At 34.3% G+C, this 14,804-nt stretch overlaps 2 protein-coding genes across 2 annotated transcripts in view; both read right to left on the bottom strand.

Annotated features, from left to right (window-relative positions):
* LOC147078961 (uncharacterized) overlaps positions 1–14,804 on the bottom strand; it is a 799,973-nt gene that overhangs the window by 573,890 nt on the left and 211,279 nt on the right. The gene's annotated exons all lie outside the window — the stretch shown is intronic.
* Positions 1–14,804, bottom strand: part of Tusp (WD40 superfamily protein Tusp) — a 98,151-nt gene that overhangs the window by 8,219 nt on the left and 75,128 nt on the right. The window contains exons 3-9 of the mRNA XM_085952189.1: positions 12,141–12,323; positions 9,511–9,684; positions 7,249–7,626; positions 5,435–5,659; positions 4,168–4,420; positions 1,087–1,254; positions 847–977 (exon numbers count right to left, since the gene is read on the bottom strand). Coding sequence (XP_085808315.1) covers positions 847–977; positions 1,087–1,254; positions 4,168–4,420; positions 5,435–5,659; positions 7,249–7,626; positions 9,511–9,684; positions 12,141–12,323 — 1,512 coding nt within the window. The remainder of the gene's footprint in view (positions 1–846; positions 978–1,086; positions 1,255–4,167; positions 4,421–5,434; positions 5,660–7,248; positions 7,627–9,510; positions 9,685–12,140; positions 12,324–14,804) is intronic.

Genomic DNA, 14,804 nt, shown 5'->3' with positions numbered 1-14,804 from the left:
TCATTTGAATCCGTGAAGTTGTCTAATTAGTGAATAATTATGTTTTAATTCCATATTGAGAAGCCATATGACGATTCATCTCTAACACAGTTATTTTATAAATGAGGCGTCTAATTACAAACAGCGACAAGTCCACAATTCAATATTTTCAGGAAACAACGTTTTTATGTTTCAAGCTTCAATTATTTGTATTAACATGAGATTATTTTTTCCGTTGTATTCTATGTCGAAATTAGAACCAAATGGCAATTTGTTTCAGCCAATAAACTCTTAAATGTAATAAATATAGACAAAATAAAATTGGACATAGCGCTATTTGTACCTCACTTTTAAATTTATTCCGCATAAGGCACATATTTCCGTGGCACTTTAAACTCATACCAGATGCTATAGCATGGGAGACACCCTTTTCAATATTGAACGTTCCCTTATTGGTTGACTTAAACACGCTCGAAATCAACAAAGCTTTAAATATTATGAAACACGGACTTGGCGCTTTTTGTAATAAATCAAGACTTAAAATATTTTTTTTTGTAGGATTATGTCGCGTTTTGGAATTTATAGATCAATACAAATTGTGTAAAATTATACAAAGAATACGTGCATATTTTTTTCTCGATTTTGACCAAATGTGGACTTATCGCTTTTTGGAATTAGACGCCTCAAATCAAATGAACCTTCAATGCAAAATGAACAGTAGCTCATTTAAACAGTACCTATCTAAGTCCATGAACCATTTTTTCAGCTTCACTTTTATATATTTAGACGCTTTTTAATGGGTGTAGAAGGTTTCTTTAACATTAACAAGCACAAAAAACAAAGATAAATTATTCTGTCGTTAATTACCTCAGGCAAAGAATCAATGTAACCCAAGTCTTCTGGATTATCAATGACTTCTTTTTCCGGTTGCGGCTGACTCCTGGCGCTTCGATGTCGCCCTTTCTTTCTCCGCTGCAGTCTCGGAGACCCGCTGCAACCTGAAAAGTATTGCGCTTCAAAGATAAATGAAGATTTCTTTAATTAATGTAATAATTCATTGAAAATATTGATGGTTTTAAAGAGTTAGAAATATTGCGAATGTGTTACCTTCGTCTTTGTCGGAGTCTGAGGAATCGGTTAAGCCGTAAGAGGCGGGCGGATGTGAGGAGGAACTGGAGTTGCTGTGAGCGGAAGAATTACCGCTGCTGCTGGAACTGCTGGTGGCCTCGCCTGATGATCTCACACGGAACCAGTGGATATCATCAGAGTCTGCACCTAATCAAACAAATACACCTACATATCAGTGGCGAAGGATGAGTTTTGAAAAGAGGTAGGCTGTGGAGATCAGAGAAAAAGAGCATACTTGTCAGTTAATAAATCGATGAAATTTCAATAGCTCGCTGACAATATAAAATTGAGCGATGAGTCTAAATTATGTATTTTCCTAAACATTTATTTATAGACATCAAAAATCATTAGATAAAATTAATTTTTATTTTTAAAAACAATTTAAGTATATTTTATATGTGATTGATTGCCATAGACCAGTGCTCCGCAACCGGTGTGCCGCGAGACGATGCTAGGTGTGCCACGGTGCAATATCCAAATTTCCATACATGGCTGGTAATATATTTGAGCATTTGCATGAACTTAATAAAACAATGCAAGGTCAGAATGAAAATATATTGACGTGCTCTGATAAATTAGAAGTCAAAAATAAAATGGAACTTTGGCAGAAGGAGTTAAGACAAGAATCTCTACAAATGTTCCAAAGGAACTACCAAACCACCATTGAAAACAAGCAATTAATTTTAGATCCGTCTCAAAAACATTTAACTTTGCTGCAAAAGAAATTTCATCAGTACTTTCATACAATAAATGCGACAGGATACGAGACCCTTTGCAACCAATGCTGAAAATTGTATAGAAGCGCTTTTCCTATAAATTCGAGAGGAATTTGTTGAATTGATAAACGACGGGACGCTAAAAAAGTTCGCCGATGTTCCATTGGCTATTTTCTGGATTTAGTTAATAAAAAATATCCTCGGATTTCCGACAAGGCTATCGCAGTTCAGCTCCCATTTTCGAGTCAAAAAAAGTCGCCTGCGGCGCTATTTTACTATGCTAGTAAGTATTCATATTTTAAAACATGTGTTTGTAGGACACAATTTATTATTATTGTATCAATACTCGACAAATAATTATTCCTAACCCGACAACTAACCATAATTGAGGACCTTGTAAGAAGAACCACTTAACCCTCAAAAGCTTGTTCTGAGATAATCAGTGTTAAACATTTCGAAACATTTTCTTTCTATTATAGGATATGTTTACATGCGTATGCTTTTGATATAATATTTTGACATTATTCATCTACTTACGTAATAATTTTTTTTTCTTTCATTATCTTAGTAAAGAAAATATAGCCTTGTAAATGACCCAAGGTCTTAAGTTGTTATTCCACACAGCAGGGTACAAATTATAGAAATGTGTTTTTTTAAATAGATAGTGGAACAAAATGATAAATTATGTATAGGAAATGGTAATAAATTTAACTAAAAAGTGTTTTAAAGAATAATTATATTTAATCGGACTTAAAAAAACATAAGTTACACATTAAAAAGTATTTATTCGTTTTTGAGAACACAGAAAGTTGTATACAGAGGAATGTTGTCTATTTTTCCCGGATTTTGTAGCATTACATTTCTTTATTAGTTCTATTGTATCAATAAGTGCCAAAAGAGCAGTATCTTGGACATTTTTATTACCAATGCTCCAAATATTATCAAAAAACTCTTTTTGAACTACACATCCAATTTTATCCGAGCACTGTTTTGGACAGCACTTTTGGACACAAACAAAAGATTTTCCATTAACTTTTTTCCCAGTACTTGCTGTAATGTTACACCAGAATTCCTTTTTTACTTAGCTACTTCCTTCTTCCAATTTTCTTTACACTTTTTACGTTACACTCCAAGATTTTTTGACACGACATTGTCACTATCAGATGCATCCAAGATTGTTTCATTTTGTGTACGATTGTCACTCTGAATGATCATTATGTGAATAATTAATCATAATTACATGTCTTGCTATCTTCTACTACTTCTTGATATTATATGATGTCTGTTTATGGTTAAAAAACGAAAATATATGGTAAAATAACAATTACAACAAATGTATCTGACAGATAAAAGTGAGGTTATGATACCACTTAAATGGCCGCAAAATCTTAGATGGAAGAACAACTTGTGAGGTGTCCCAACTTAAATCAATATAACGAGCTCTATTGACCAAATACAGAAATAATTTTTTGAGAGCTAATAGCCAGGTTATAAACCTTGCTAAATACAACGAGAACCGAAAAACCACTTAAGGTGATTTAAGTGGTTCTTCTTTCAAGGTATTCAATTATATAAATAGAATATAACCATACGAAAAATCGCTAAACCTAAAATCAATAGCATTAATTTTACCTCGAACACTATTTGAAAAACGCTATTTTAGAGTATCACACTGTCTTTAACCTTAGCGATAGGTAGGGGGACCCGCCAAAGATCTTGGGCTGGGATCCCCCTTCAGGATGTGGAGTCCATGATTTGGTGTATAAATTGTTTTATGTGTAGTATGCCGCGGAATTATGGGAAGACCTTAGGTGTGCCATGGGTTGGAAAAGGTTGCGGAGCACTGCCATAGACAATAATATTATGTTCAAATGTTTTAGGGTTCGCCTTTCGAGCCTACCGTATTACATACATTTTGGTAGACGGGGCTGAGGTCACATGAACTGATGGTCATACAAAATAATTGTATAAATACAATAGTCGAAGACAGATTGCCCTGTCACATATTTTTTACCTTTGATAAATTCAATACTTGGAGATTCTGATGACAAATGGGTCTGTTTATTTTACCACGTTTTTATTAGCTCGTATTCTTGTTTGTCTGGTACAGATTTTTTCTTGTTTGTCCAAGATTTTTAACTAACTTCCCGACTAGCTAGACATTTGAAACTTTTAGAATATATCAGAAAACGACGACAATGCATTCTTTTAATACTTTTGGCTATCTTTAAGCAAAATTGAATTCATTTTCAGTTAATTCTGTTTTGTATGTTTTGTGACTCAAATTAATTAGGAAGCTCTGGTTTAGACTACAGGCAGATAATATGTGAAATGAAATAATCACCATCATACTGAGGGTCAAATATGACAAACTCAGGGCGTATCTTGCTTATTCTTCTCCCTTTCAGAAGAGGTACAAGTCCGCCGAGGTGCTCCAGGTATAGAGTATAGCTGACGCAGGCGCCTCCGCCCCCTGCCCCGCTCCCAGCGCCGAGGCTTCCCTCACCACTTCTCCTCAGCATGGTGCAGTGAAGCCTTCCGGCCCTGGCTGCTCGGCTCACAAAGTCTCGGACGGCTGTCGCTTCGGGGACGCAACACTGCAATTTATTTTGTTACAATTTAAGGATTTGGATTGATAAAGAGGAAAAAAGAGCCTATTGGAGTCCTGCTATTATAACATTAGATAACCATTCCTGAACTGTTTTAGTTTGGTTGAATTTTTAAAAAGTGAATATTTTCTTTGTTGGTAGCACTGAATACACTGTATAAATAAAATGCAAATGGTGGTCTGCTATTTATGACTTTACATTATTTACTTACTGACTAACAGTTATATAAAACATAATATTATTAGTACTAATTCCACTTTTTAATATTATTTTGTAGCGGACGAAACTGGTCCAGAAAAATATTAAAATAGTGGATTTATTTAAATATTAATACAATCCATTTCCACCATGAATAATATTAATTATTGACAGTTAACACCATAAAAAATTGCATACTATTATTTGAGGTTTTAAACAATCCTTCATCAAAATAATGATAGTTCTTTTAAAATAACGTTTTGGCAACGATAATAATAATATGTCAGAACAAAAGTGTGTAGTTTGTTACAAAATGAACCTGGAATACAAAATTAATTGCAGCTAATTTAATCAATAGTTCTATTATCACCTTTACTTTCATAATAATATATAAAGACTCAATATTAATAGAAGGACGTGTTTGACTACTGTGGTACATCTCTCTACTTGAAATATAAAGTAAAACATACTACAAGCACTTTGTAGCTCTGCCTAATACGCAATGTGATTGTCAATGGTGTTTAGTGACCTACCAGAATTTAGCAATGTGGATATTCTCCTGAGACATTCATAGCATATTCACTTTAGATACATATGGTCCATTCTCTCAACACATCATTTCTAATAGTTATATCACCAAACTCAAAGTTAAGCTCTTGTAAGATAATATGTAACAGAATACAGAATGCTTGGTTTTCAGTTACAGATATTCAGAATGAAATTGAAAATTGTTTCATAATTACATAATCATTGCGTTATATAAAAAACTTTTGTTGTATTTATCTTATTATGTATTTTACTCACAGATATAGTGTGGGTGAAGAGACTGGCAACCAGAGCAGCGAGACGAGGCGGCAGGGGGAGATGCGAGAGGTGGGCGGGGCGGCGAAGAGCCCTCCGCACTCGGAGCCGAGCCAGCAGCTGAAGTGAGCCGACTCGTCTCCATGCGCGCGCCACCTGAACACCCGTTCCCGTGGCAACAAACACTCGCCTGTCGTTATGGCCCCACGTCATTGCTGATACCGGCATCTTAAGTTATGACAAACAACATTTCGGTCAATCAACGATAAAGTGTAGGTATTAAGGCTGTACATCAGTTGAGGCAGGGTCTAAAAAGATCGTGGCTAGGCGATGCGCGGATTGCGGGTCGCGGGTGGAAATGACGCATGTCAAACGAAATATAATTTGTCATATAAATCCAACATACGTCCATTTTATGTTCTGTTTATTGTTCTATTAGTTACAATAATAATATATTCATTGACATGTTTTCTTTTTAAAAGTAAATGGGTAACGTTTTTAGTCATCTTTACACGATTTAAGAATTAATACGCCCGTCGCCATCACGAAACAAAGTGACGTGTTTCCACGTTTCTCAGAATGCGAGCGAGTTCAACATTTCGTCGCGCCTATAGTTGAAAATTATTTGCCGTTTCACTGATGTATCACCTTAAATTTAATGATAATCTCTAAGTGGAGGACATTTAAAAACCTCATTATGATTGGGTGTTTTTTTCAACATAAAAGCAGTCATTATAAACCTATTCAGATATTCTTAATAATCTCAATGCGCTGTATAGAAATTGGTAACAGTTTCATGAGCTGAAGTCAATAAAAAGAAGATAATACAATATGCAATACTATTGGCTTATTATTCATTCTCTCATATGATAGCAGTTTGCCAATGACACTAGAAATGGCAACACAAATAAATTACAAGATCGTTCCACCAATTCATGAGGTCCACTGACACAGGCCTTGCGTATTGTATAATGCGGAAAGGACAGAGGTCAACCTGTTGAGAAAGCTGTTTGACAGCCTGATCATTTGGGTTATGAACGTCAGTCATTCCATTCACCTAAATATTTTTGTTCCTGGGGGGGTGGTTCGAACTCAAAACCCCCCAATTGTGTTAGTGTCTGGAGTTAGATAAGCAATTTAGAGGCCGCCGTCTAATCCAAAAATAAGTTGCCTAATTTGGAACAATACTCTTACGCAGTTAACTATTGTAAAGCATGCTGTTATGCAAACTGTGTTATTATAGGGTTTTCTTTGATGACCATTTGGCATTTAAATTAATTCAATAAACTATTTTTTTTATTCAAGGAATAATTCATAAGATTTTATCGGATAAATATATAATTTGAAAACACCTGAGAAATATATAATTACTAGAAAAAAGCAGGACTCGAACCGGCGTTCACTGGATTCGTGTCAATGTGCTCTACCAATTAAGCTATGTGCATTCTATCTAATTACTACAAAGTTAAATACCTAGTAGTTTTTACATCTTTGAACGCTTTACAAATTGAATTAATTTTTAAATTATGTATATTTAAATTAATGATGTAACAAAATCTTTTTATATTGGTTGAGATGAGAGTAAGAGTTTGTGTTAACAGATTTTGTTTTTTACGAGAAATGGATGTCAGCCATTTGCTCAACCTATTAGGTCCATACCCTGACTCGCACACAAATTGAAAAACAATATGTGTACTTGCCAGACTCAGGATTCGAACCTGGGACCCACAGCGTGATAGTCCAACGCTTAAGCTGCGCAGCCACCGTGGGTGATGTTAGATAATAATTATTACATATGAAATATCCATATTCCATACCTGTGTGCTAGGGATTGGAGTGGTATAAAGCAATATTCCAATATCTGAATAGAACTTTATAACATTGTTGTAAACGGGCGGATCGAGAGCTCTTCCCTCGTTATCCACAAGAGCTCCGGCAACAGCCAGAAGCTCCCTCGAGTTGGACCACTCCATGGCCATGTAGTTGCCATCAAACTCCGTGTGGATGTGAACAGGAGTCACATCATCGTAGTTCTTCAGCAGGTAGATGTAGCCATTTTGGAAACTGACGGCCAGCACGAAAGTTCTCTCTGCGGCGTTGGCCACGCCCGGCTCCGCATCTTCACCCTCCTCCATTTTGAATTTCTCGCAACTCCACGCCATGCTTGTGATTCCAACGTCGGAGCTCAGTTGAACCTTCAAATGGATGCAATACTTAGTTGATTTCCAATATTGTATTTGTATACGAATAAGTATATTCAAAGCATTTATCATGCTCATACAATAAAAAACATTTCTGAATATAATATGAGTTGGCAGTTTAACAAGGTGACATGTATATACAGAGCAGATAATATGGTGGGTAACCTAGGGGAATGCTTAGTGCGATAAATGAGAGAGGACACCACACTGGGCACTCGTTTTGTTGACATGTTGTCAAATTGTAGGTATGTGCATTTGACAAATTCTTATGGTTACTGATGATAATAATAATGTATATAATATAAGTTTCCAGATGCGGTTTGGTAGATTTTGAAATTAAAACCATTAGCGGCCTTTACACGCATATTATTTACCGCGTGCTAGGGAGCGTACACACCAGAACCCGGTATTGAGCGCGTGATAACACACGTGTCAGATGTCTGCTGCTAAAATTTACATCTCAACTATATCCTGCGTGATAGCACAACGTTTTGAGGAGCGCGCTTCGGGATTGAGCGTCTAAAGGCATATCGCCAGTTAATTACCGCATGATCCTGCAAGTCGTTGGAGCGTACAACAATTCAACCGTTTTAGCAGGAGTGTGTGTTTTTATTGTCGCGTGAACTAGTTTAGCTTTATATTTATACAAGAAGGCATTTGTACATTATAATGGATATATAAAGAAGAAATATTATACTAGCTGTGGCTTGTGTAGGCGCAAGTAAAAGTTTAAGTCAGAATAACAAAAAACGAAAAGTCTGGGTTAAAGACTATAGACGGCGTTTTGGTCACCTACCCTTTATTTGTGAATTACACCAAAACTATCCCAATGATTTAAAAAATTATTTAAGACTGAATTAATAATGAAATAATTAAAGTTAATTAAAGTTAATTAAAGAATGAAATAATTTGATTTATTACTAAATAAAATGAAAATCAAAATTACAAAACAAGATACTCTTATGAGAAAAAGCATCCCCTCTCTTTGAAGAAATTAATTATTTTTGCATACGCCACATCGCGTAAATTTCTATTTTTATATGCCGCCGATTTGATTCTCCACAAACATGGGAATGTTTTATACAATATGTCCATAAGGTCCATAATAAATTGGCGAGAAAAATTGCAAATGTCCATTGTGACGGAACGTGGTAAAATGTGTTAAAAAATGATTTGACGTACGGCATGCGTGAAAGATTGGACGCGACTAACCTCACTCTTTCCGCTGTTCGCTACGTGACTTTAGACACACAATCATTCCCGCACTACATCGCGCATACTTCACTTTCACGCAGGAAAGATTGTGCGTCTGCAGGCCGCTATTGAAACAAGTTTGTAAATTGTTCTTAAGTTTTTGTTGCGCAGAGAATATGGCTTTTTTCATGTAGAATATAATCTTTGAATAAGTGAACTTATTTGATATCGATATCCCAGAGTGCTTGGGACTCCAAAAATTCTCGCTACGGCTTTAGTGCTTATATATTAATATCGTCGTATTGCATGTACATAATGAGTTTTACCTCTGATTAGTACTTCAATCCGATGTGGGTCTTGGCCTCATCACAAAGAAGTTTCTGAACGGTTAACGGTAATGGGAAAAGTTACAGTTTCTTGTTTTTTTACGAAAATTGAATGTTGGCCATTTACTCAACCGATTAGATGTATTTATATTCTGGGCTCATTGAAAACAATATGTTAATTTATCTGACTAAGGATTTGAAACCCAAGATCCACGTCTTCATAAGCAGACAATTTACCACTCGCCTATCGGTTTTACCTCTGGTATGACGTTTAGTAATAAATGTGTCTGAATGATATTGAATAAATTATATATTATATTAGATCTTTAAATTTTATCATTATATTTGAATGGGTTACCTGAGAGACCATTGCACCATGCACGTCCATGACAATAATCTGTCCACCAGTCGTTCCAAAGTACACCTGCTGATCGTCCGGCGTCCAAATGCCACATGTGATGGTCGCTTCAAGGTTGAGCATAGATGACCAGTACCGCTGACCTGCCACTGACCCCACCAGAACGAATCCATCCTTCAAACCGAAACAGATTCATCAACGATACATTCAAAATGTACTGTTATTTGTTATTTGACATTTGATTTTTTAATGTTCATGGGTCATGGAAAATGAACTGCCGTGTGGGTAATTAATCATGGACAAAACAAAGTTCATTATTGTATATTTTAATTACAGGACTTTTTTAACCATTATACAGATGCTACATGACGTGCATTAATATAATAAATTTATGATACATATTATTCTTTTTCTTCTTCTCTTCAGAAGCCCCATAAATATGGTTTGTATACATATTATTATATTTGTTAAAATAAATGCTATATAATATATGAATGGCTGCAATTTGTAGCAGAATATAGTTATGGATTTGATGGATAAGTGGCAACACTAAAACATTCTATCAAGTTGACAAGTGAATAAAATCACCAGAAAGTTACTAACTTCAACCATCAGACTATAATCACTTTCCGTCTTTAAGTCAATTTGTTAACATGTATTTCGATTAATTACCAAGTATACAATTAATATTAGCCCATGTGTATGTCGTTCAAATCTATTCTAATCATTTCTATCATTAATGTGCACAGCGTAAACAACAATAAACTCAATTAATCAAAAATCATCAATTCAATTTCCATGATCGCTGACAACCTTCATTCACACTAACAATAATTAATAATACATAATATGGGATGCTTGGTGCCTCCAGTGCCAGAGGCAACAGCTAACCCTACAGATTAATTATTAGATTATGTTAGAAGGGTGTGGAAGGTATTATAGACATCTAGTGGTGGAATTACAGAACATCCACTGTAGACACCAATATAACTTGGAAAAATAATATTAATTATTGTTTTAAGAAATACAGATTGTAATCTATTTGACAAGGCGTTATTAATTATTATCCAGTCAATTTAAACTGACAATCACTATATAAATTGAACCTATTGCTATTATTTGTAAAACTAACCCAATAATAAAATTACGGAATATAATAATTGTCATAAAATGTATGCTCAATTAAAATATATAAGTAAAGCATAAAAAATCTGATTATAAAATAAATAATGCTTGATTATGTAAAAAAAATGTATTAAAATGTAGATAGGTAATGATTATTGAAATAGATTTCATTGATAAAGAGTTAGGTACCTACTGATAATTATTATAGCTAAAATCAGTTATTTTTCATTCAAGGCTTATCTTAATTTATAGATTACAAGATTAATTGATTTAAAATACTCTTCAATACATTGTATTTATTTGCATCATTATTATCATCATATCTTGGCTGTGGATTTTATGGTGATGTATGCAGTAGTGACGAAGGGTGGAGGTAGGCTGTTTAGATCCGACATAAATAGTGCACACTTAACTTTGTCAATCAAACATATTTGTTTTCATTGAACTAAGACTACAATGATTAATAATAGTGTTTGTTAGTTTTTAAAGTTCACTTCAGCCCTACCCAATCCAAGCCATTCATAGTAGATAATAGTTAAAAAATATTTGTATTAATATTATATTCTTCATTCAGCGAAAACAAATAAATATCACTGAAAAAGTGTGCAATTTTTTTGTCAGATCGTCCATAGCATAGGTACCTAAACTAATATAGTTTGATTTTTGTAGGGCTTAAGTGAATTTTAAAAACTAACCAGCTCCATCTGCAAATTGTATTCTTAGTTCAATGAAAACAAATAAGAAGTATAACTGAAAAAGTTTAGCGTGCGCTATTTATGTTGAATCTTAACAGCCTACTTCCACCCCTCACAACTGGTATGCAGTGGTAAAGACCTTAGCGGGGGTCGGAGCCATATAAATAAATGATGTAGTAGGCCGGAGCACTCTGGATCGATGACCGAGGACTTTTTATAAGTCGGAGCATGTGTCATTGCTTTTTCAAATTCTCATCAATATTATGTTACACATAATAATTTAGAAGCACGTGTATAGTATAGAATAAAATTATATTGCAGTAATTTTTAACTAGGTAAAAAATCAATACTATATAATATTATATTATGTATATGTGTAAAAATGTGAAATATTCAATTAGTCAGTCCAATTTCAAAATCAAAATAGTGGTTATGGGAGATTTTATTGTATTTTTTAGTTAGCACTGAAATATTGCATTTATTACTTTTTGAATAATAGAAATATAAATTTTTGTTATCTATTTTTTATCTTTCGATAATCATCGTAATTATATTTCATAATCTTCGGTACCTACCTAAAATATACTTTACAAGGAGTGGGTGGGGATTATTAAGATCTTAAATAAACAATGACCTGGGACTATTTTATTTAGCGCTGTATCACAGGTATAAAAATACCTGAAAGGGGGATCTGTAGTTCTGCAGATCACCGCTAAGACGACCGCAGCCATGATAATGTAATAATGGTAAAGCTGTAGATGTCAAAATCTTAGTTTATTTTATGATACATTATACTGAATAAATAAGTACCTGGTAACAGATGAGTGCCATCCGTCCATCATGAGACCAGGAGAAGTGCGTGACGGGAGTATTTCTGTCGTTGATGAGTTCGATGCTCCACCGCCCTTCATACTTGATCCACACGAAAATTACTCCGGAACTGTCGCAAGATGCTAGCTTTTGATAGGGCTCATTCCATTTCACCAGGATAACCTGAAATCAATGCAATTATTACCAATTAATACATAATATCATAAGATCTACATCTAGTGATGGTTTTATGTACTACTACTACTACGTCACCATGTTTGATCCTAATAAGATTATATGGGCCTCAATAAAGTGGAGGTTGTATTAAGAAATTATGTTTTTATGAGAAATGGATGTTAGCCACTTGCTCAACCTATTAGGTCCATACTCTGACTTCAAACACAAATTGAAAAACAATATGTATATTTGCCAGACCCAGGATTCGAACCAGGGACCCAGGACATTATAAGCCAATGTTTAAGTCGCTCGGCCATCGTGAGGCCGTTGAATGTACAACGGTATGAATGTGGAATGTGTATGAATGGTTTTATGTACATAATACATGGAGGATTAATGCACTGACACGTTTGGAGGGCCCGTTGCAAAACTGTTGCTTGTGCAAAAAAACTGTCATTGGCTGTTGAAAATATATCAACGTAGCCACTTGATTTTCAACATATTATTATATGGTTGCCATAATTCAAAAATGTATATTAATTTATTTATTACATTCAGATAATATTATTATGTAGTCAAGAATAGACATATTTATAAGATGTTTGGACTTTTATAAAGCGACAATTTCATTATTTCATGGTAAAATAGCGTTATCTACTCTACATCAAAGTAATGATGTAAGGTGTAATAAAAAGCCTTACTCAGAAGCGGTTACGCTTCTTTTACAAGAATTTTATGTTTTTCTCACTCAAACTAGATTGCCGATTTGAACATTGTTAATTAGAGGTTAATCATTTGATTGTGCTTTATGCTCTCTGTAAAAAGGTGCAAAGATTGGAGATGACGCGCAATAGTATGCAGACCTAGGGGCGGCAGGTTATATAAAAGTATGGTGAAGCAGGCAAGTATGGGGAAAAAGTATGGTGAGGCAGGCTGGTAATCAATTTGCGGCAAGATTTCTACATTAACATTATATCATATGATTACGTTATAATGACCAAAGTAAATCCTCCGTGATGCTCCGGGTCGCTATTTCTCGTAAGTTGTCGGCTATTGTTGGCCTGCTTCATTCAGTTGTATGAGAAAGCCGTTTTCTTGCCCCTCTTTATATTTAATACCTCTATGATGCAGACCTAGCTGGTGTTGACAGTGGTAAATTCCATTTTACCTGATATCATAATATTTTTGTTTTGACACGGGAAGACACTTCAAGCAACAAAAAATTATAAAACATTAGTATTATGAGTATTGTTACTCAAACCAATCATGATTGTATGTGTAGGTATATTATCAAACTTAGTAACAACATAATATTATAATATATGTTTTTTTTTATTATGAGACAGCAGGGGTTCTTAATCATTCATACGCCTTACACAGCTAGGAATTGTTTGATCAATGCTTGAACTCGCTACGAAAATAAAATAATAACGATCAAAGTTGAGATCATTTATTTTTTTAGCTTTTCTTCTGTACAAAAAAAAAATCCAGAATTCAAGTCGAGAGTTTTTTTTAAGGTTTTCTTCCAAAAAATATTATGTCTCAGTTTTCTGTAAAAAAAAATCTCCGGAATATAATGTGAAATCAAAGAATTTGGACTATACATAGAGGGAGCCTTATAGATTATCTCTGTTATGACAATTAAAATTAGTTTGCAAACGCATGAAGCATGATGGTTAAGTTGGCAAACTCCATAAATATTAACATCATTCAGTTGCCATTCTGATTTTCTTACTCATGGAAAATGGCTGCAATTTTTTTTCACTGTGCTAACTTACTCGAGAGATGTTATAAACGGGTTCACACAAATTTTACAGGATTTTTCAACTAAATAATAATGCTGAAGTGTAGATTTTTGGCCACTTATCTAAAACATCATGACTGATTGTCTTTTTATGTGCCTTGCAATTTGACAAACGATTAATGTCATAGTAAGTAGTGTGAAGTTCTCTGGCAATGTCATTTGTAGCTAACCTAATCAGTGAACAAGTGGTCCTTTTTCAATTTCACCTGTATCTTTGAGTGCAACCCTTTTTTTAATTTAACTTCCAAAATTTTTGAATATCGATGGCTTAATTCGCAAATTTGCTAACTCCACTTTTTGCTGAAAATGACTTAACGATGCCATTTTGTTGTATTATGTTTTGCGCATGTCCTGTATAAGTTTGACAACTCCAAGTTATTTAAATATACCGAAAAAATGTTACAAGAAAATTTGTCAACTCCATCGGGCTCCAAAACCTATACTGCAAAATGTGTAACTCCGCCATTTTGTATCCAGAGCTATCAGAAGCGTGTCATTAGTAAGCAACTCTACAAAAAAATCGTCTAAAAGGTGGTTTATTTCTATCGATAATACAAATAAAACATTCTTAACTTGTAATTTTGAGTACAAACCATGTTTTCCATAAATATGTACACGCTTTTGATTGATATGTGTTAGATAATATCCTTGCTAAATCCACTAAAGGAGTTACTCTTTTTGTG

The sequence above is a fragment of the Rhyacophila brunnea genome, unplaced genomic scaffold, assembly GCF_057557595.1.
Source record: "Rhyacophila brunnea isolate RB1 unplaced genomic scaffold, BYU_Rbru_1.0 scaffold_10, whole genome shotgun sequence".
NCBI lineage: Eukaryota > Metazoa > Arthropoda > Insecta > Trichoptera > Rhyacophilidae > Rhyacophila > Rhyacophila brunnea.
This window is presented reverse-complemented; position numbering and strand designations above follow the sequence as displayed.